The 21230-nt window shown below is 44.7% G+C and overlaps 1 protein-coding gene across 8 annotated transcripts in view; it reads left to right on the forward strand.

Annotated features, from left to right (window-relative positions):
- Positions 1-20828, forward strand: part of Gapvd1 (GTPase activating protein and VPS9 domains 1) — a 77148-nt gene extending 56320 nt beyond the window's left edge. For all 8 annotated transcript variants that reach the window (XM_036183711.1, XM_036183715.1, XM_036183713.1 and 5 more), the window contains 9 exons: positions 3960-4082; positions 6012-6141; positions 8459-8568; positions 9093-9252; positions 10941-11128; positions 15718-15931; positions 17059-17131; positions 18411-18608; positions 18816-20828. In XM_036183711.1, the coding sequence (XP_036039604.1) occupies positions 3960-4082; positions 6012-6141; positions 8459-8568; positions 9093-9252; positions 10941-11128; positions 15718-15931; positions 17059-17131; positions 18411-18608; positions 18816-18956 (1337 nt within the window). In that variant the 3' untranslated portion in view covers positions 18957-20828. The remainder of the gene's footprint in view (positions 1-3959; positions 4083-6011; positions 6142-8458; positions 8569-9092; positions 9253-10940; positions 11129-15717; positions 15932-17058; positions 17132-18410; positions 18609-18815) is intronic.
- The last annotated feature ends 402 nt before the right edge of the window (positions 20829-21230 follow it).

Genomic DNA, 21230 nt, shown 5'->3' on the forward strand with positions numbered 1-21230 from the left:
AAATGCCAACCATTGTAGTAAAAGTTAAAGGCGTCACTAATTTTTTCACAGCTTGAACCGTTATAACTGCTCTTTCACCCATGGCAGAGCTTTAGGGTCTTCCTTATCCAACACCCAAATCCCACAGCTGCTTTGGTACCTTCAGGCAGAGCGCCAGCGCTAGCATAGATGACCAGGTTTGAATTTGATATCTGTACATTGAGCCTTAGAATCTGTAGAGCATCTAGAGGGAAGGTCACTTCTCACTTCCTTTTTTCTTATCTTAATTTTTAAGATGTGCTATCTTCCCACCCTACTAAGTTATAATGAAGCTTTTTAATTTAAAATGGAGTAGTTCAGCTGGGTGGTGATGGCACACACCTTTAATTCCCAGCACTTGGGAGGCAGAGGCAGGTGAATCTCTGTGAATTTGAGGCCAGCCTGGTCTACAGAGTGAGTTCCAGGACAGCCAGAATCCTGTCTTGAAAAGCCAAAGGGAAAAAAAGTAGAATAGGTCTTAAGAACATGGAGCATCCATTTTGATGCATGTTCTCATGTCTAGTTGTACATGACAAGTGTACCCATATTTCAGTTTATACAGCCCTGCTTTATCAATTAGTTTGTTTATTTATTTATTGTTTTTTTTTTTTTTTTCCGAGACAGGGTTTCTCTGTGTACTTTTGGTGCCTGTCTTGGATCTTGCTCTGTAGACCAGGCTGGCCTCAAACTCACAGAGATCTGCCTGGCTCTGCCTCCCAAGTGCTGGGATTAAAGGTGTGTACCACCACTGTCAGGCAGCCCTGCTTTATTTGATACAGTAACTTTCCTGTAATAAAGGGTATGAGCAGCAGGAGACAGGTAGATAGGCCACCATTCCCTGTTGAGAGCAGCCCAGCTTGTCCTATTCGGTCAGCAAATACTTGTTGATTATCTGTGTCTTGCCAGAAACTGTACTAGGTACTGTGGGTATTAAATCAAATCACATATGGCCTGTGTTTGCTGGAACATTCCAGTGTGGCTGGGAAGAGTTGAAAAGACGATGTCTTTTGGGCAGTGTATTTGTGTATTTTCCTGTGTCCCAGTTCCTGCTGTTAGAAGTACATCAATTTCACTGAGAATGCTGGCACACCCCTTTAATCCAGCACTGAAGATGCAGAGACTGGAGTTCAAGGCCAGCTTGGTCTACACAGTGAGTGAGTTCCAGGCCAGCCAGAGACTCTGTCTTGAAAAAAGAAGGACACAGAAGGGGAGTACTGCAGTGTACACAAGCTGAATTACATCCTTTAATTAGGGACTTTGAAGAAACTCTTAAGTTTGGTCTTTGGGCAATAAATTTTTTACTTGATGAGATTAGAAACTGAGTAAAGGGGTTTTTTTTTTTGCTTGTTTTTTTTGTTTTTCCCTTTTCCTTTTCATAAATAGTTCATTTTCTTTAGGTCTGATTAAAGAAGCTTAGCTTTCTTATTGGAGAAACTCAACCCAATCCTAACTAATGCTCACTTGGAGGTTACAGTGAAATCAGTTTGAAGTGTTATAAAGAGATGTTCCTTATGAGCCTGGCCTCTCCAACAACTGACTTTATGATCTATAGCAGTCTTCCACAGTGTTTGTGCATGGTGGCTTTTCTGTGACGGAATCAGACCTGTATGACTGTATTTATCTTTACCATGTTTCATCACTTTCCAGTTTTCTACTGGGTACAGTTGGTGTTTAAATCATTTTTACTGGCTGTAAAACGATTTGATTCTACTACACTGTAGTATAACTATTTTCCTATTGACGTATTTAATTGTTTCCTACCGTGTTTTCCCTGAAATACCTTTGTGCCTACAGTGTTGTCGTTATGTTGTATAACAATGCTGGGGACTGAACCCAGGCTTACACTTGCCATCAGGCAGTTTCCTGCTAACTACCCCAGCCCTGCATAGCAGCTTATTAAAGTAAGAGGTAATAAGCAACCTTATAGTTTAACTGACTGAGTTTAGCCAGTTTATATCTGTCCCTTTTCACAGTCCTAGTGAGCTCTCAAAAGATAGCCAGTGAAGCTCAAGAGATGGTCAGCAGTTTGGAGCACTGGCTGCCCTTGTAGAGAACCTGGGTTCAGTTCCCAGCACCCACATGCTGGCTTCCAGCCAGCTGTAACTCCAGTTCCAAGGGCTCTGAAACCCTCTTCTGGTCTCTGCAGGCACCAGGAGTGCACGTAGTGCATGTGCACACATGAGGCAAAACTCTCAGAATATTAAATAAAGAATAAGAGTATTTTTAAAGCTGTAACCAAAAATAATACTTCTAAAAAAGATTGTACAGTGGTTCCACCTATATTTTGAGAAAGTTTACAAGAGATTATGGATCTCTTGTCATGACACACTGTTATAGTAGACAGTATTAAATGACTTTGGAAGTCAGCTGTGCTCACACCTATGACCCAGCACTCACAAGGCTGGAGCAGGAGAATTGCCGCAAGTTCAAGGCCAGCATAGGCAACAGAGTGAGACCTGTCCCCCGAAAAGAAAAACTACAACTTTGTGAATCATCTGTATAACTTGAGGTATTTTATAGAAACGTGAATAGCAGATCCTTGTTTTGTGCAGATGAAAGGCCATGAATCTCCATGCCTCCTGTTTGCTCTGCTGTGATGTGTGATGCCAGTGTTTCTCTGTGCAAATTTTTTGATGAACAAGTGTCCACACAGGTGCCTAGCACAGTTCACTGGCATGTGGTAACCATGCAATAAATGGTAGCTGCTGTTGCCATACATACATGGGTATTGGTTTTAATGTGATTTTTGAATTTTTACAAATGGAATTCTGAATGTAGACAGCTTGGTCACCTATTGACCTAGCTTAGTCTCAGAAGTTTGTGTTTCACTATAGAACTTTATTTTGTATTGAATATCCATAGTAGTTGATTAATGACTACTGTTTGGGATTGTAGGCTAACTTGTGCGTGTGTGGTGCTGGGTATAAAACTCAGGGCCTTTGTAAATGTTGAGCAAGTCTCAATCACTGAGCTATGTCTCTAGCTTGGTTTTTTGAGACAGAGTCTCAATATAGTCTAGGCTGGCCTTGAATTCACAATTCTCTTACTTCCGTTTCCCAAGTGTGGGAGTTACAAGCATGTACCATGACAGCAAGCTAGCTCAGTGCTTTTGATATCTAATTTGGTTGTCAGGGTAACAGTCCCATTAGTGAGGCAAGCTGCCTTCTGTGCAACCCATGGACCATCCTAGCCTTAGAATACCTGGGTTCTCTAGCAATCCCGATGTTGTATGAACAGAGGTGCTGTGTCCTAACAGCTGCACTGTCATGGACTGACGGAGTGTGAGAGAATAGGATGTTAGCTTTCAAAGGTGATGTAAGAGGGACTCACAGAGAAAGAATGGAGAAAGCCATTTATCAAATTAAAAAAGGATTTAGGTCTAAATTTGAATAATTATTTTTCTCCTTCAGCATGGAGGCATCTGATTAAGTATTATATAAAAATTCATTTTTGGTGTGGTGGTACATGCTTCAATTCTCTGCACTCGGCAGGCTTAGATAGGATAACCACAAACTCAAAGCTAGGCCTTGGCCTACATATGAGTTAAATGTTAGCCTGGATTATACAGCAGGACTCTTCTTCTGTTTGTCCCCATCCTAAAAAGAAGCCATTGGAGAAGTTATGTTAACATGGATTAATGGTTACTGCGACTTGAGCAGCGCTTTAGAACCCTTTCTGCACTGAACTCCCACAGTCGTGCAGAAGTCCAGTAGTGCTGAGGTGGAGGGACTGGCTCTTCCTGCTTTCCTGCTTTGGGAAGGCTCTTAGCCCTAGCCGTGGGATTGAGTAGGCAGCTGCATGGCGCCTCATAACACTGAGATATGTGCCCTTTTTAGTCAGACCTCCTAATCTGCCTTTGGGAGTATGCTACTGGTGTCATACTAACAGCAGGGTTGGTGTAAACCAGGGAAATAATTCTCTGTCTTTCTTTTCCCCTGCAGACGAGACCAGCCCTAGGCTCAGTGCACAGGCTCAGGTTGCTGAAGATATTCTGGACAAATACCGGAATGCCATTAAACGGACCAGCCCCAGTGAAGGAGCAATGGCAAATGACGAGAGTGCAGGTGATAGACCTGATCCATCTAACAGTAACTGTTCATTTACCATGGCGATAGCAACAGTCCTGACTACAGCAGCCTTTCAAGGAGGCTCTCCAGAGGCCCTTCGTCAGATTAGCATGGCCCATTGTACTTGCCCACTAACCCTGGCCACCCCAGATGGTTTAGGTTATCTGATGAGTCTGGGATGATAGCCCAGAGGAACTTGGTGCATGTTTTAGTGAGAGGGAATTGTTTTTTACTGTCTGGAGAAGTGTGATTTGATGTAGTTGTGGACTTTAGTAGAGTTGTGGTGGCCTGCATGGGCTAAGGCACTCCTGTTGCTTGGTACTGATATTCTACAGGGTTCTCTCTCTTCATAGAGGAGCACTGACTAGCTATTGTAAAAATATGGAATGCTCAGGGTGAATGAAGGGAAGCAAAAGCATAGAAAGACATACGCAGTTTGCGAAATCTGTCTAAAGAATCTTCAGCAAGAAGAAGCATGATGCTCTGAGAAGGATACCTAAGGCTGAAGAGAGGACAAGGGGAATTCTTCCTTTGTTTTTTTCTTTGTCAGGGTAGTAGGGTGGTAAGACAGGGTCTCATTCTGTAGGTCAGGCTGCCCTTGAACTCAGAATCCTCCTTCCCAAGTGCTAAAAATTATAGGCATGTGCCATCATATCTAATCTTTTGGTTTTTTTTTGGGGGGGTGGGGGGGAACTTTTAAATAACAGTAAGTGAAGGATAATAAACCTACATTTAGAATTGCCAGTTACTAACACTTTGTCATAGTTTCTTAGACAGTATTTTTATTATTTTTAGGAACATCTTATTCCTTCTGACTTACAAGGTTTTTGGTTTTTTTTTTTTCCTTCTTTTTTTGAGACAGTGTCTCATGTAGCACAGGCTTGTATCAAACTAACTAACAGTGGATAACCTTGAATTCTCTCTTTTTTAAAATTAATTTTATTTTATGTGTATGGGTGTTTTTGCCTGCATGTATGTGTGTGCAGCATATGGGTAGCATATGTGTGCGGTACCTGTGCAGGCCAGAAAAGGGTATTGGATCTTCTGGGACTAGAATTACAGATAGCTGTTAGGCACTGTTTGGGTGCTGGGAGCCAAACCTGGGTCCTCTGGAAGAGCAGCCAGTGCTCTTAGCCTCTGGGCCATCTCCAGCCCCAACCTTAAACTCTTGATCTTCTTGCCTCTGTTTCAAGTGCTAGGATTACAGGCATGCATTACTGAACTCATGTTATGTGGGGCTAGAGATGGAATCCGTGGCTTCCTGCATGCTAACCAAGCACTCTGCTATACTGACTGAGCCCCATACCCCTTGACTGTGTGTGTGTGTGTGTGTGTGTATTATGCATATATGTATATGTACACACACACACACACACACACACACACACACACACACACACACAATCTTGCATTAATTGACTAAGTAAAAACCTAACAGTGTGAGAAATACAGTTCTGGCCTTGCTGTGTTGGTGAGCTAGTCTTAGGTGTGGTGGGAGGGCTCTGTTGAGGAAAATCAAGAGACCCGAGTGAGGGTCTGTTCCGGCATTTGGCCGACCAAGGGGTCTTCTGCCTGGGCTGGAGTCTGTGTCTCTAAAGTGAGAGTGTTGTCTAAAATGCTGTTGAGGCTCCTAGTTGTGTGGTTCAGTGATTCTGATTTTGGAATGTGAGCTTTATGAAGTGACTTGAAGCGTTGGCTGTTTTGGACTGGGATAGGAAGTATAGCCATTCTCTGCTCTGTCTCTGCTGTCTTGACCCATTGCCATTGTTGTTGACAGCCTGGTTATGTGTCTGAAATTTATGTTCTTTCTCTAAGAACTCTGATTCTGAGATAAGCTGACTTAATGTTAAGTTGTTCTGAATGCCTGCTAGTACCAGAGATTTCCACATTAACTTGGGGTATTCTTTTTGGGGGCGGGTTCCGTAGAGGTCATGGGTGATGGTGAAAGTGCTCACGGCTCCCCTCGTGACGAAGCACCACAGAACATCTCCGCTGACGACCTCCCAGACTCTGCCAGCCAAGCAGCCCACCCTCAGGATCCCGCCTTCTCTTACAGGTATTTCTTCCGGGACTTGCAAGTTTGGACTTTTTAAAAATATTTTTAAATTAAAATATAATTACATTGTTTTTCCCATTCCCTGCCCTTCTTCCAGCGCTTCCCATTTGGGCTTTGGACTTTTTATCACCATTTCCATCCTTTTGAGTCAGCTAATTTTTTTTTTGTGTGTGTGTGTGTGTGTGTGTGAGACAAGGTTTCTCTGTGTAGCTTTGTGCCTTTCCTGGAACTCGCTTGGTAGCCCAGGCTGGCCTGGAACTCACAGAGATCCGCCTGCCTCTGCCTCCCGAGTGCTGGGATTAAAGGCGTGCGCCACCACCGCCCACCTCTTTACATCGTTAAACAAATGCAGCATAAACAAATATAACACCTCTAAAAAAAAAAAGCCAGGTAGTAGTGGCACACGCTTTTAATCCCAGCATTCGAGAGGCAGAGCCAGGAGGATCTCTATGAATTCTAGGCCAGCCTGGGCTACAGAGTGAGATCCAGGACAGGCACCAAAACTACACAGAAAAACCCTGTCTCAAAAAACAAAAACAAAACAAAACAGAAAACAAGTAGAACCCATTTCTGCGTAGATAAAGTAATGCTCCACAACACCCTATGCCCCAGGGGCTACCCAAATAACTTAAACAAGTCGCAGTACCACCTTCTGTGTGACCCCAGCAGCCTGTGGGCGCAGCGGGGAGCCAGGTAACCCGGGATAGCTGTAGGCTCATCCCACCGAGCACTGAGCTCAGTCCTGGCATCCTCCCCATTCTCTGCAGCCTCCTCCCACAGTGCTTGAGAAAATGGCTTTGGAGCCTGGCGTTTGACAGAGCTTGGCAAGGAGCTACTGCTTCCTCAGAGAAGGACGCCGAACAGCACCTGCGCCTCACTTGTTTCCTCTTTAGTTATTGTTATTTTTTATTTTTCAATGATTTATTTTTAAACTGTAAACATTATTTTATCCATAAATATTTGGAAGCATCATAATTTTTTTCCTACAGTAAAATTAAGGAGAGAATGGCAGACAGTTTTACTGTCTGACTTCCCTGAATCAGGTGACTTTACCGTAACATAGTAAAAATAGATGTATTGGTTGTTTTTTGTCAACTTGACACACACTAGAGTCACCTGGGAAGATGGAGCCCCAACTGAGGAACTGCCTCCGTCTGATTGGCCAGTGGGTGTGTCTTTGAGGCACTTCCATGATTGCTGGTTGAAGTGGGCGGGCCCAGCCAGCCCACTGTGGGCAGTCCTGCCCCTGGGCAGTGGTTCTGGACTGTATAAGAAAGCAAGCTGGGAGTTGGAAAGGTGGCTCAGTGCTTAAGAGAGTGCACTGCTCTTCAGCATACCCAAGTTGAATTCCCCGAACCCACCTGCTACACCAGCTCCAGGGGGAGCTGACACTTCTGGCCTCAGTAGGAAACTGCACTCATGTGCACAGATACACACACATACATATAATTTAAAACAATAAAAAGACGTTAAGTGGTGGGGAGGCTGAGCAAGCCATCGTGGGCAAGCCAGCAAGCAACTTTCCTCTTTGGCTCCTGTTCCCTTAGTGACTGTGATCTGGACATGGGAGCCCAACAGACTGCTCTCTTCCCAAGTTGCTTTTGTCATGGTGTGTATCACAGCAACCGAAAGCTAACCAGGACAGTGGGCGAATATTATGTTTCATTAACTTGAGTTCTAAATTATTTATTTAATAGGGACAAATCTGCTAAGGTAGGGCCCATGGCTAGTTTTTCTCCAGGGCATCAAACTCCCTTCTTTAAACCACCCCACAGGACCCGGAAGGGCCATAGATCCTCATAAGGGGGAGAAATCCCTGTTCATGTGGGTAGGAAGAGCTGTGTTGCTGTGGAAGGCAGCCTCTCCCTGAAGACTGTACCACCAAATGGCAGCAGCAGGAAGCTAGAGACACAGATCTTAGCCCAAAAACCTCCAAGCAGTAGAGCAGAGCAGAGCAAGTGTGAGTTTTGTCTTGTCTTGTTTTTGTTTTGTTTTTTGTTTGCTTCTTCGTTTTTTTGGCTTGTCTGTAGCAGGACGGACATCTGTGGAAAGGTTGGTAGGAAGCTTGTAGGTCGACTCTAGGTGTCTGTGTTGTGCCACACCCTGCTGTGAGCTCCCCCAATCCTCTCATTCAGGACCTAGAGGCCTGTGCTTCTCAGTCAGGTGTCAGTCAGTTAAAACTGATCCTTTCTTAAAGACTCGTTTGAGTTCTGAGCTAACGTGTTAATTTATATGCAAATATTTGTAAGATGTGGCCATTTCTGACTGAGGATGTGCTCATTTCTGTGTGAGAAAATTTGTGTGCCTGTACTTACAGAGATGTGAAGAAGAAGCTGAGGCTTGCACTTTGTTCTGCGGACTCGGTGGCCTTCCCGGTGCTGACCCATTCAACAAGGAACGGATTGCCAGACCACACAGACCCAGAAGGCAAGGCACCCGGGCCTCCTCACTCTCTCCCATAGGCACAGCTTGAACAAGAGCAGCTGCCTTCCCTCCCTGTCAGCTGACAGGGATTTCGTGTGGTCCAGTGTTGTCACATTATCTAATGTAATGTTACATTCATCCTAAGTCACTTAAGGGTACTTGGATCTCTTTTTAAAAATTTATACATTTGTCTGTGTGTCTGCCATGTGTGTTTCTGTGCTCACGGAGGCCAGAAGTGGGTGGCAGAGCCCCTGGAGCTGAAGTTCAGACAGGGTGGGTGCTGGGATCTGAGCTCTGGTCCCCTGGAAGACAACACAGGCTTCTAACCCTGAGCTGTCTCCCCAGCTCCTGGTACTTTGATTTCTGATTGTTTGTTTGTTTGTTTATTTATTTATTTGTTTATTTATTTTTACCAAGAATGGCAGTATTGTTTGGCCCTAATTGTTTGCAGTACAGCAGGATTGATATCCCAGATGCTGAGAGGGTGTGGATACCTTAACAGAACTCTTGTTTTTGTTTGTTTTTAGACAATGAAATTGTATGCTTCTTAAAAGTTCAAATAGCTGAAGCAATTAATTTACAAGATAAGAACTTAATGGCTCAACTTCAAGAAACAATGCGTTGTGTGTGCCGCTTTGACAACAGGACTTGTAGGAAGCTGCTGGCATCCATTGCTGAAGACTACAGGTACTGTTCCCAACCTAGCTAGTCTATAGATCTGCCTGCAAGCTAGTAGTGTTTGGTGGTGCTTGTTGCTTTGTTTTGAGGGAGGCTTTTCCTTGTTTGTTTTAGTTGGTCTTTATTGAAGAAATGAAGCTACGTGACTATGTTTACTTGGATAGAGCTTTTTAAGCAATACAATTTAGAAATGTTGTTATCAACAGTTTTTGCTAATAAAGAAGTGTAATTTACTTCAGCTTTACATAAAAGAAGGTAAGGAAGAGGTTGGGGTGTTGTTTGAATCTTAGATGGTCTTTTAATAAAAAACCCAGAGCTAGATATCAGGGTGAAAGCAGAAAGAGATATCAGAGAAGCAGAACAGTCAGCCACTAGTTTTTACCTCTATGAAATCCACAGCCTAAAGAGAGTGAGTACCTGTTTTCTCATGCCTTATATACCTTTCTCTGCCCAGATATCACTTCCCAGTGGGATTAAAGGCGTGTGTGTGCTTCCCAGTACTGGGATTAAAGGTGTGTGCCAGTACTGCCTGGCTCTGTTTCCAGTGTAGCCTTGAACTCACAGAGATCCAGACAGATCCCTGCCTCCCAAGTGATAAGATTAAGGGTGTGTGCCACCACTGCCTGGCCTCTATGTCTAATCTAGTGGCTGGCTCTGTCCTCTGATCCTCAGGCAAGTTTATCAGGGTACTCAATAGATCACAATGGGGAAACGGCTGAGCAAGTCAAGTGCAACCATGAGGACCTGAGTTGGTTCCCCAGCACTCAGGCAAAAGCCAGGCATGTGGTATATATCTGTAACTCCATCTTAGGGGAAACGGATACAAGTGGACCCTGGGGGCTTGCTGACTAGCCAGAGCTGCAGACTCCAGGTTCAGTGAGAGATCCTGTCTCTAAAAGAAGGATACATGGAGCTGCAGGATGTCACTGGGTAAAGGCACATGCCATGGAAGCTTGACAACCTAAGTTAGATCTCCAGAATTCACAAAACGGTGGAAGGAGAGAAGTGACTTCACAGAAGATGTCCTGTGACCTCTCCATGCATGCTGTGACACAGCTACACTCACACTCACATGTACACAGTAATCAGTCATCTTTTAGAGCAGGTAAATAGGCTTTCTTCCACTGGGAGGCCAGGATGATTACTTCTGTCTTATATTTCTTTTAATGTGTGTTAGACTACAGAGGGTCAGGGAAGCAAAGATAATCTTGGGAATTGCCCTAGCCAGTATGGGGGAAATGTGAGTGCCACACTTAGGCAGAGTGGAAGCTCCTAGTCTTAAGGAATCTTGTTACACTAACACTATAAGCAAAACAATAATTGGTTATTTAATGATTTAGTGTATATAATTTGTATTTTGTTCAGCTGCCAATTTTCTGTTAAGTGTGGAGTCCTACAAGCATAGAAACTGCTTCCATAATAAACAAAATGAGCCTGCAGAGGACCTTAGAGGCATGTAATAAGTTAGGTGCTGATGATGTACCCACAGAAACATGCACGGAGGCTTGCTTCTTGAGCTGGCAGCATGGTTCACGCAGTAGTTCCCAAGGTGCTTGTCTCCAGCCTCTTGTGCCAACTTGTAAAAATCAGTCTATGAATACTTGTTTAAAAAGTTAGCAACACTCTTAGTTGCTGAAGGAAATATGTAAGTCTGTGCTGTATATACCCGGTGTTTAGCAGCACTTTTTTTCTCTCAGGAAAAGAGCCCCATATATTGCTTATCTCACTCGCTGTCGACAAGGACTGCAGACCACACAGGCGCACCTGGAAAGGCTCTTGCAAAGAGTTTTGCGGGACAAAGAAGTAGCTAATCGGTACTTTACCACCGTCTGTGTGCGGTTACTGCTTGAGAGCAAAGAAAAGAAGATCAGGGAGTTCATTCAAGGTAACTAAATGCCTCCTTTGAACAGACGGCTCCTCGGTCTGCTTCGCTGTTTATGTACATGCCTTACTTTATCTTTTTACCCATTTATTTCCTTCCCTCGTTCAAGATTTTGGGGGCTGGTGAGTTATGAGTACCGGCTGCTCTTCCCAAGGATCAGGGTTCAATTCCCAGTCTCCATATAGCAGTAGCTCATAATCATCTATAACTCTGGTTCCAGAGATTTGCTCTCCTCTAGCCTATGCAGGGACCCAGCACGTATATGGTGCACAGACTTGTGCAGGCTCAACACCTATACACAGTAATAATAACAACAACAACAACAACAACAACAACAATAATAATTACAATGGAAGATTTTTATTGTTTATGTATACATACGGTGTGTGTGTGTGTGTGTGTGTGTGTGTCTGTGTGTAAGCCAGAAGAGGGATCAGATCTCCTGGTACTCAAATTACAGCAGTTTTAAGGTGCACATGGGTGCTGGGAACCAAACTCCCATCCTCCAGAAGAGTAGCAAGCTGCTTTTAACTGGTGAGCCATCTCCAGCTTCTTTTAAGATTTATTTTTATTACTTTTATTTATAATTTCGTGGGGCTGGGGCATGGCACAGCGTGTGATAGAAGTCTCAGGCAACTTGAAGGAATTGGTTCTCTCCTTCCTTCTTCTGTGTGGCTCCATGGGATCTGGATTAGTCAGCGTTCTCTAGAGGAAAATAACTGGTGGAACTAGATATGTATCTGTTTATGTGGTTTACTAGAATGGCTTACAGGCCATGGTCCAGCTAGTCCATCAATGGATGCCTGTAAATGAAGTTCTGAGAACTTCAGTCTATGAAGCTGGATGTCTCAGCTGGTCTTCAGTAGACACTGGAATCCTGAAGAAGTGGGCTTAGTGCCAGTGAAGGAATGGCCTTGCCAGCAAGAGTAGGGCAAGCAGGCAGAGAGAGAGCTTCCTTCCTCCATGTCCTTTATATAAGCTGTCAGCCCAGGAGAGTGTGCCATCCTACCTCAAAAGATCCAGATTAAAAGTGATCTTCCAGCCAGGTGGTGGCGGCGCATGCCTGTAATCCCAGCACTCAGGAGGCAGAGGCAGAGGCAGGTGGATCTCTGTGAGTTCGAGGCCAGCCTGGTCTACAGAGCGATTCCAGGACAGCCAGACTCCAAAGCTACAGAGAAACTCTGTCCGAAAAACAAAACAAAACAAAACAAAACAAAACAAAAGTGATCTTCCTACTTCAAATGATTTTAAATAATAACAATAATAATAATAATAATAATAAAAAATCCCTCACAGGTGTGCTCAGTCACTTGGATTTTAGTTAATCTCAGTTGTAGGCAGGTTGGTAGCCAAGAGTCGCCATCACAGGATCTGATGTGGGTTGGGTCTTCAGGTAAGCAGCTGTCATCGCTATCCACTGAGCTGTCTTCCAGGCCCAGGTTTTTGTATTCTTGGGATGACTTTGGGATTGCTTCTCTGAAAAGGCAGGGAGAAGTTTTGGGTGAATACAGTCCAGAGTTTTGGCTGTGAGTGAGTGAGCTCAGCAATTTGCAAGAATACCTGATGTTTTTGCAAAGGACCCAGGTTTGATTCCTAGTACCCATGTACTCACAATGCCCATAACTGCAGTTCCAGAGAATCCAACACCCTCTTTTGTCATCAGAGGATACCAGGCATGCATGTGGTATGCAGACATGTGCAAGAAAAACAACTCATATACCTAGAAAAAAAATAAATCTTTTAAAAAAGTAAATAATAAAAGATTTGTCAAAAAAAGAAAAAAAGGGACAGAAAGAACGTGGGAGGGAAACCTAAATGGCTCCCAGAGCTATGATGAAGGAACTCTGTCCCACAGATGGGCTACTAGAGTCAGCCGTCAGCATCAGCATAGTCTAGATGGGGTCAGTGTGCAAATTCAGGGCTGTCACTTGAAGAGACTCATTAAGAACTCCCCGGCTGGAGAGATGGCTCAGTGGTTAAGAGCACTGACTGTTCTTCCAGAGGTCCTGAGTTCAATTCCCAGCAACCACATGGTGGCTCACAACCATCTATAATGAGATCTGGTGCTCTCTTCTGGCCTGCAGTCATACATGCAGATAGAACACTATACACACATACATACATACATACATACATACATACATACATACATACATACATACTTTTGAAAAAAGTGTGTGCCACCACTGGAAAAAAGAAAAAAAAGAACCCGGACTTCCTAGTGATGGGCTGCTCTGTTCCAGCACACTCTAGAGGGAGGGCCAGATCATTGTCTTCCGTGGAAACCAAAGGTTTGGAAGATGAGCTCCGTGTCCTAGACAACCTCTGCTCAGAGTGGGTGGGTGGCAACAGATCTTGATGACCTTGCCTCCAGGATGTGCCTCCTGCCTAGGTACACATTATCACACTGGATGGAGAGCTAATTCAGTATAGCCAGATGCTGAAAATACAGGCTACTCAATAAGCTGGAGTCTGCAATAATGTAGAGATCAACAGCAGCTTCACTTTCGTGGTGTGTGTGTGTGTGTGTGTGTGTGTGTGTGTGTGTGTGTGTGTGTGTTGTTTGGACAAAGTCTCACTGTGTATCCCTGGCAGGCCTTGAAATCACAGAGATGGTTCTGTCTCTGTCTCCTGAATCCTGGGATTTGAGTTATGTGCTATCCTGCCTGGCTCTTAATAACCTTTGAAGCTCCATACCTGTAACCTAGCACTTGGGAGGCTGAGAGAGAAGGACTGTAAATTTAAAGTCTGCCTTGGCTACAAAGTGAGACACTGTCTCAAAGGAAAAAAGAAAACTATGGGCATGGTGGTGTAGTTCTGTAAGCTGCTTGGGGTTGAGGCAGGAAGATCACACATTCAACGGCTCCTTGGGATATTGAGTGAGTTTAAGACCAAGGAGGAGAATTAGGAATTCAAGGCTAGCCTGGACAACTTAGTGAGACCCCTGGTCTCAAGATTAAAAACAAAGCAGAGTAAGGACATAAGTTCAGTGATAGCAACATCCTGGCGTATGCGAGGCCCTAGGCAATCCCCAGCGCTTCAAAAACAAACTAATTCAAAATAGTGAGCATTGATAGCAAATCTCTCAGTTGCATTATTTTCTCTCAGATTGAGTATCTATGTATTAAGAATTGAATGGGGCCTGTAGAGATGGCTCAGCAGTTAAGGGCACTGACCAATCTTCCAGAGGAGTTGGGTTCAATTCTCAGGACCCACGTGGCAGCTTACAACCATTTATAACTCTAGTTCTAGGGTACTAGATACCCTCCAGGGAACATGATGCCCTCTTCTGGCCTCTGCAGGCATCAGGTATACATGCAGGCAAAACATCCATAAGCGTTTAAAAGAAAATTGAGGATGTTCTACTTTTTTTTTTTCTTTTCTTCTGTCTTCATGTACACCTGAACGCCAGAAGAGGGCACCAGATTTCATTATAGATGGCTGTGAGCCACCATGTGGTTGCTGGGAATTGAACTCAGGACCTCTGGAAAAGCAGCCAGTGCTCTTAACCTCTGAGCCATCTCCCCAGCCCCAGATCTACTTTTCATTATTATTTTATTCAGAGTCTCATGTTGCCCAGGCTAGCGTCAAACTCACTGTGTAGCTATGGCTAGCCATGAACTATACTGATTCTCTTCCTTCCAACTCCCAAATGTTGGCATTAAAGGCAAGTGTGGCCATGTCCAGCATTGTCTTTTGTGGGTTTTTTTGGAGACAGAGTCATAGTGTACCCCAGCTAGCCTCCAGCTTGTAACCCTCCTACCCCAGCCTTCTAAATGACAGGAGTGTAGGCCTTGTCACCATGACCAAACTGTATCTACACAACTCTTAAAAACAACTGTGTATATTAAAAACAACGGTATGTTTTGTAATAAACCTTAAATGTTTACATATTTCTTACTTTTTCTTGCTTTTAATATTTTGGCTGCAAATTCTAAAATCTCATCTATACACTTTTGGCTTTAAGATTAGGGTTTTAGTATCATTAGTTAATTAGAATGATTTCTACAGCTTCCTCTCCCTTTTCCATGAGAATTACATTCTAACGCTGCCCTATACCCAGTGGAATTCCTAAACTGTGCATGGGACTGAAAGCTGCACACCATATGGATAGCTGAGCTACAGATGACGTGACTAATGAGCAGGCTGTGTACCGTGTGGCCATCCTTACTAAAGGGGTAACTCATGTCCGCTTGGATGGAACGGGGACTTCTCGACCTCTTCACTCTGTTTAGAACAGTGTGGGACTTAAAACTTAGGAATGGGCAGGAAGACGGCTTGGTGAAGAAAGGCGTTGGCCACCAAGCCTGGTGACCTGAGTTTGATTCCTGGGGTTCATATGGTGATGAAAACCAGCTCCTACAAATGGCCTCTTACCCCCACATGTGTGATATGCCAGGTGCACACTCCCCCCATAAATAAGTAAATGTAAAAAAAGAAGAGAGATAAAAATAAAACTTACCAATGCTTATTTCTAATTTTCCCATTTAATACTACTAGATAAGGATAATGGGAACAGAGAAGAAAGTCCACAGTGATTGCTTTTTAGTGTTACTTGATGCATGTTTTAAAGACGACTGTTTTCCTTGGAGACTTTCAGAAACTCACTGCTGCTGACGACAAAACGGCTCAAGTGGAAGATTTTCTGCAGTTCCTGTACGGTGCCATGGCTCAGGACGTCATCTGGCAGAACGCCAGTGAGGAGCAGCTGCAGGATGCTCAGCTGGCCATCGAGCGGAGTGTGATGAATCGGATCTTCAAGCTTGCTTTCTACCCCAACCAGGACGGTGACATACTGCGTGACCAGTGAGTGCGTCTGCGCTGGCCTGCACAGCTACCATCTCCAGTCACCAGTTGGCAGGGTTGTGCGCAGTAGGGAGAGAGTGCTCTGAATTAGTGTGGTCTGTGAAGGCTCTGCAGTGCACCTGCCCCAGACCTTCTGGGCCTTGCCTGTGAGGCAAGCTCTTGACAGTTGTCTCTTGTTGAGCCAGGAGTCGCTTTCTCAGGAAACCGTTTCCTTTCTAGCTCAGGGTGCTCAGGTTCACACCCCTCTAATAGTCTCTTGGTGGTTGATTGCCATTGTTTGAGTTGTGGCTTCTTTCTTTTCAAAAATTGTTTTTATCTTACACATGTTAGTGTTTGGCCTGCGTGTGTACTATCTGCACGTCTGGTGCCCTCAGAGGCCAGACGAAGGCATCAGATCCTCTGGAACTGGAGTTAGAGATGGTTGTGACCTGTTCATTTTCAGTCCCTCATTTATACCCTCCCCACTATTAAGCTTGGACTTAGGGCTTGTGGTAGGTGACAAAAGGCTCTGGGTTTGAGCCCAGTATTATAATAGATGAAAAAGAATACAGTCAGGCAAGGCGGCACACCTTTTTTTTTTTTCCCCTCTCTCTCTTTTCTTTTCTTTTCTTTTCTTTTTTGGCTTTTCAAGACAGGATTTCTCTCTGGCTGTCCTGGAACTTTTTGTAGACCAGGCTGGTCTTGAACTCATAGAGTACTGTCTGCCTCTGCCTCCTGAGTGCTGGGATTAAAGGTGTGTCCACCATGCCCGGCTCTAAATAAATCCTAAATAGAGATAGTCTTGCTGTGTAGTCAAGCTGATGCTGGTCTTGACTTGTTGATCCCTCCCTTAATTTCTGGCTGGAATTCCAGGCTTGCATTGCCATGCTTGGACTATAAGAGGACCTTTTAGGACCATGTTTTCTACATAGTTAAGGCTAGCCTCTAACTTTCCTTGTAACACATGCTGAGCTAGGAAAGCCTTCTTAAATAAAGTATACCTATGGCTAAGAGAGCTTCAACCATAATGTAATTCATGGCTAGAAGTGAGTCTAAAATGTTTTGTTTTGATAAAATACAATTGTGACTATTTGTATACTTTATTTTCAGAAATGTGCATTTACATTTGAATTTTGGGTGGTTTTCAGGGTTCTGCATGAACATATCCAGAGATTATCTAAAGTAGTGACGGCAAACCACAGAGCTCTGCAGATACCAGAGGTAACACAGACTTGTGTGCAGTGTGGGTGGTGGGTGGAGAGTTTACCACTTGGGCAAGGCACCCAAGCGCCCCAAACGAAAAGTGCCATTTCCCCAGGTGTTCCTCCCCTGAGCAATCACTGTCCCGGGGGGTAGTTGTGGGGTTTCACTTCCCCAGTGTGGAAAGGGCCTCAATGGAAGAGCAGGAGACCCCCAGGAGAGTTTCCTTTGGTGGCTCTGTATCCTAGCTTAGCTTGTGCCCCAGCCCCACCCTCCAGGCTGGCCGTGACTGCCTTTGCATACCTTCAGCTGGGCTTTGCACAGCTGCCAGGTAAGAGCTGTTCCAGAAGAAATACTCGGGACTGCATGGCCTCAGGACAGCTCCTCAGATGAGCTGCCACACTGCCTTTTCTCCTGATGAGTGCCATAAGGGAGCTGCAGGGTGGCAGCGGCTTTTAAGGCTTCTGGTTGTTGTTAAAACTTCCTTAGAATGAAGCCAGGTGGTGGTGCACACCTTTAATCCCAGCACTCAGGAGGCAGAGACAGGAGGATCTCTGTGAGTTCGAGGCCAGCCTGGGCTACGGAGGGAGCTCCAGGACAGACTCCAAAGCTACACTGAGAAACCCTGTCTCAAAAAGAAAACAAAAACAAACAAACAGAAATTCCTTATAATGAAATAGAGTACTGTGAAGTTTTACATTTTCTTTGGTGTGGGTTTTTTGTTGTTTCTCATTTATTTATCCATTTGAGACAGGTTCTTCTTGTAATTGTTTTTTGAGACAGGTTCTCACTATGTAGAACAGGCTGGACTTGAACTTACAGAGATCCATTTGCCTCTACCTCCCAAATAGAAACAGGTTTTTATATAGTCCAATCTGGCTTCAAGCCTGCTGTATTGCTGAGGCTGGCCTTAGGCTTCTGATCCTTCTGCTGGGGTCCCAAGCTTGTGCCACCATCCTGAGCAGTACTGCAACAAAGGCCCATGGTGATGTTTTGCATCCTCTTCTTCTGATGGCTTGTCTGTGTGCTTTTGGAAAGTCTCATCCCAGTTTTGTTAAAAAACACGGGATGGTTCTGAGCTCCAGGCTCTGTGGTATATATATCATCTCTGCACCCAATGTCCAGGCTCTGTGGTATACCGTCTCTGCACCCAATGTCCAGGCTCTGTGGTATACTGTCTCTGTGCCTGATGTCTTGGATGGGAGGGAAGAAACAGTCCCTTGTCCTCATCTTGATGGGGCAGGCACCAAGGCTGCAGTGCAGGTTGCTGTTGGATTTGTGATCTGTATGTTTATCTTAGGTTTATCTTCGTGAGGCCCCATGGCCATCTGCACAGTCAGAAATCAGGACAATAAGTGCTTACAAAACTCCCCGGGACAAAGTGCAGTGCATCCTGAGAATGTGCTCCACCATCATGAACCTCCTGAGCCTGGCCAACGAGGACTCTGTCCCTGGGGCAGATGACTTCGTTCCTGTGTTGGTGTTTGTGTTGATAAAGGTGGGTCTCTTATTAGTGTCTGACAGTTTATGTGGTCTCCTGCCCAGGGTTCCACAGGGCTTGAAGTCTTGAAGGTGCGTATTTCTGAAGTAGTTTGTTTAGGGGTCCTTGCCCAGTTCCACAGATACTGGAGGCCCAGGTGCTCAGATGCTCTGGCATAGCAGAGCACACGAGTAATGGGCTCTTTCTTGTTTTCCACCTGTCCAGGCAAACCCGCCCTGCCTGCTGTCAACCGTGCAGTACATCAGCAGCTTCTATGCCAGCTGTCTGTCTGGAGAGGAGTCCTACTGGTGGATGCAGTTCACAGCAGCAGTGGAGTTTATTAAAACCATCGACGACAGGAAGTGACCAAGACCAGGCCCACCAAGGCATCAAACTGTAGCCAGAAGACAGTGTAGCAGCTACTTTGAAAGCTGAAGATTGTTTTGTCTAATATGTACAGCTTCCAGACGTTTCCACGTGGCTCTTCCTAAGCAGATTAACAAGCTAACACGCTGGTTCTCTTTCCTTTCAGTCTTTCTGAGTTGCATATTTCACTTCCTGTTCCCCAAATAGAGAGTAGTACCACAAAAGGGACCATGTTTTTCCAGGTGTTTTAAAATATTCAAAAACAGAACAGAATCTTTTAGGAAATGTCCAGATCTCCTTTCATGGATTCCCCGTCCGTCCCTTTCATTTTAGAAAGAACAGTGTGCGTCTTGTAAGACCCTGTCTCACAGCGTTGGAGCAGACGGCCAGCTCCACTGAGGGTCTCAGGAGCAGTGTGCTACAGCCTTCCCATAGATACACTCTCCTGAGTTGAAAAGCTAAGAAGGAAATGTAAATATATATATTTGTATTTGATGTAATATGGACATCTTCAGGCTCTAATAAACAAGGACAGTTGCTGAGAGTAGGCTGTGACATTCCCTCTTGTGAAATGGTTTCCTTGACAACATTTAAGCTGAGCTTAAAAGCAAAACCAGAAATATTTATTAGTGTAAAATACAGTTTATACTCTCCACATATGGAGTTTGATGGGGAAGTTGTATAGGCGTATGCCACCACGGACATGTGTTGAGCCTGCACCTCAGGACAGACTCTATCATGCATTACATAGGATGAGCAGTACATGGCGAGGTGTGCATGCCCTGTGCACGTGCACAGAGTGGAAGCCACAGACAGGGCTCCTTTCAGACCCTTCATTGTCATCTGTTTGTGATGATTATTCACATTGAATGCACAGACCAGGAATTCAGTGAATGTCATTTTTTAAAACTAATTTATATCGTCTGCTCTACTGATCCAGGTTTTACTAGTGTTGAACTGTTTTGACCAGCCACCCTATTCTTATGGGGAAAATCTATTTTGGCAGGTTTCTGTGCCTTTATTGCCCTCTTCTGAAAAAAAAGGAAGGAAGGAAGGAAGGAAGGAAGGAAGGAAGGAAGGAAGGAAGGAAAGAGTTTGCACAGTTGGGTTTGCATTGTATATGAGTAATGAACCAGGAAGGGGCTGTGGTGCCTGAGAGCTGGCCCAGGAGGCACAGCAGAGCTTCAAGCACAAGTCTTGTACCCAGGCCACCACTGACTAGTCCCATCTCACGTGCTTCCTAAACATGCTTAGCTTTTATGGCAGATGCTGCAACCCCGTACAAGTCCCTTGTTGCTGGCAGCAGTCCAGGCGTTGTCTAAGGGACTGTGCCGACCAACCATGGGCAGACGGATAACGAGGCTCCCCTCTCTGAGAACTGGGCCACACCGTGCCAAAAGAAGCTGGGTCTTCCCCATGCTTCCTCCGCTTCTCATTCCCGTTAAAATCCCCAAATAGGAGTTTACACAGGAGTGTGGTTTTTGCCTTTTAGGGAGAGATCAAAACTGGAACCACAAATTCCTTTCAAAGGTTGGGTCAGGAAATCTATGGACTTGATGGGCTGTCATTGTCAACCTTGTCTTGGTGTCGAGGGTATGTCCCATTGTAAGCACAGTGCAAGCCAAACCAGGACATGGTTCTGCAGCTAGATGGGAGTCTTAACATCCAGTTCAGCATCGATTCAGTAAATGTTAAGTCAACAGCAGATTCTGAATAGTTGGGATTCATTGTTACTGGGACTTAACTTGTAAGTCAATGAGAGATTTCTCTCTCTCTCTCTCTCTCTCTCTCTCTCTCTCTCTCTCTCTGTAATGGTAGCTAAATATATTCCATGTTATCACTGTGGAAATAAATATGAAGATATGGACATTGCAGCGGGGTTCTTTTCTGTGGAATAAGATGGTGGATTTGGGGTATAGGGTTACACTGCCCAAGCAAGTGGTGAGGTAGAATTTGGCATTGGTGACACCTCTGGACTTGGGGGTCAAAGCCAACACTGTTCCGGGGCAGACAAATCCCCTCTAAAACCTATCAGGAGTCAGTAGGACCCTAGCATCAACCATCACTGCTTTGCATTCAGGCTAGAATTCTTTTTTTCCTCCCAGATCTATTGATTTTATTTTATGTGTATATTTTATGTGTTTTGCCTGCATGCCTGTCTGTTCAGGCATGTTTGGAGTCCAGAAGAGGGCATTGGATCCCCCTGGAACTGGTGTTACAGATGGTTGCAAACTGCCACATGGGTCCTGGGACTGCTACCCGGGTCCTCTGGAA

This window comes from Onychomys torridus, chromosome 4, assembly GCF_903995425.1.
Source record: "Onychomys torridus chromosome 4, mOncTor1.1, whole genome shotgun sequence".
Taxonomy (NCBI): domain Eukaryota; kingdom Metazoa; phylum Chordata; class Mammalia; order Rodentia; family Cricetidae; genus Onychomys; species Onychomys torridus.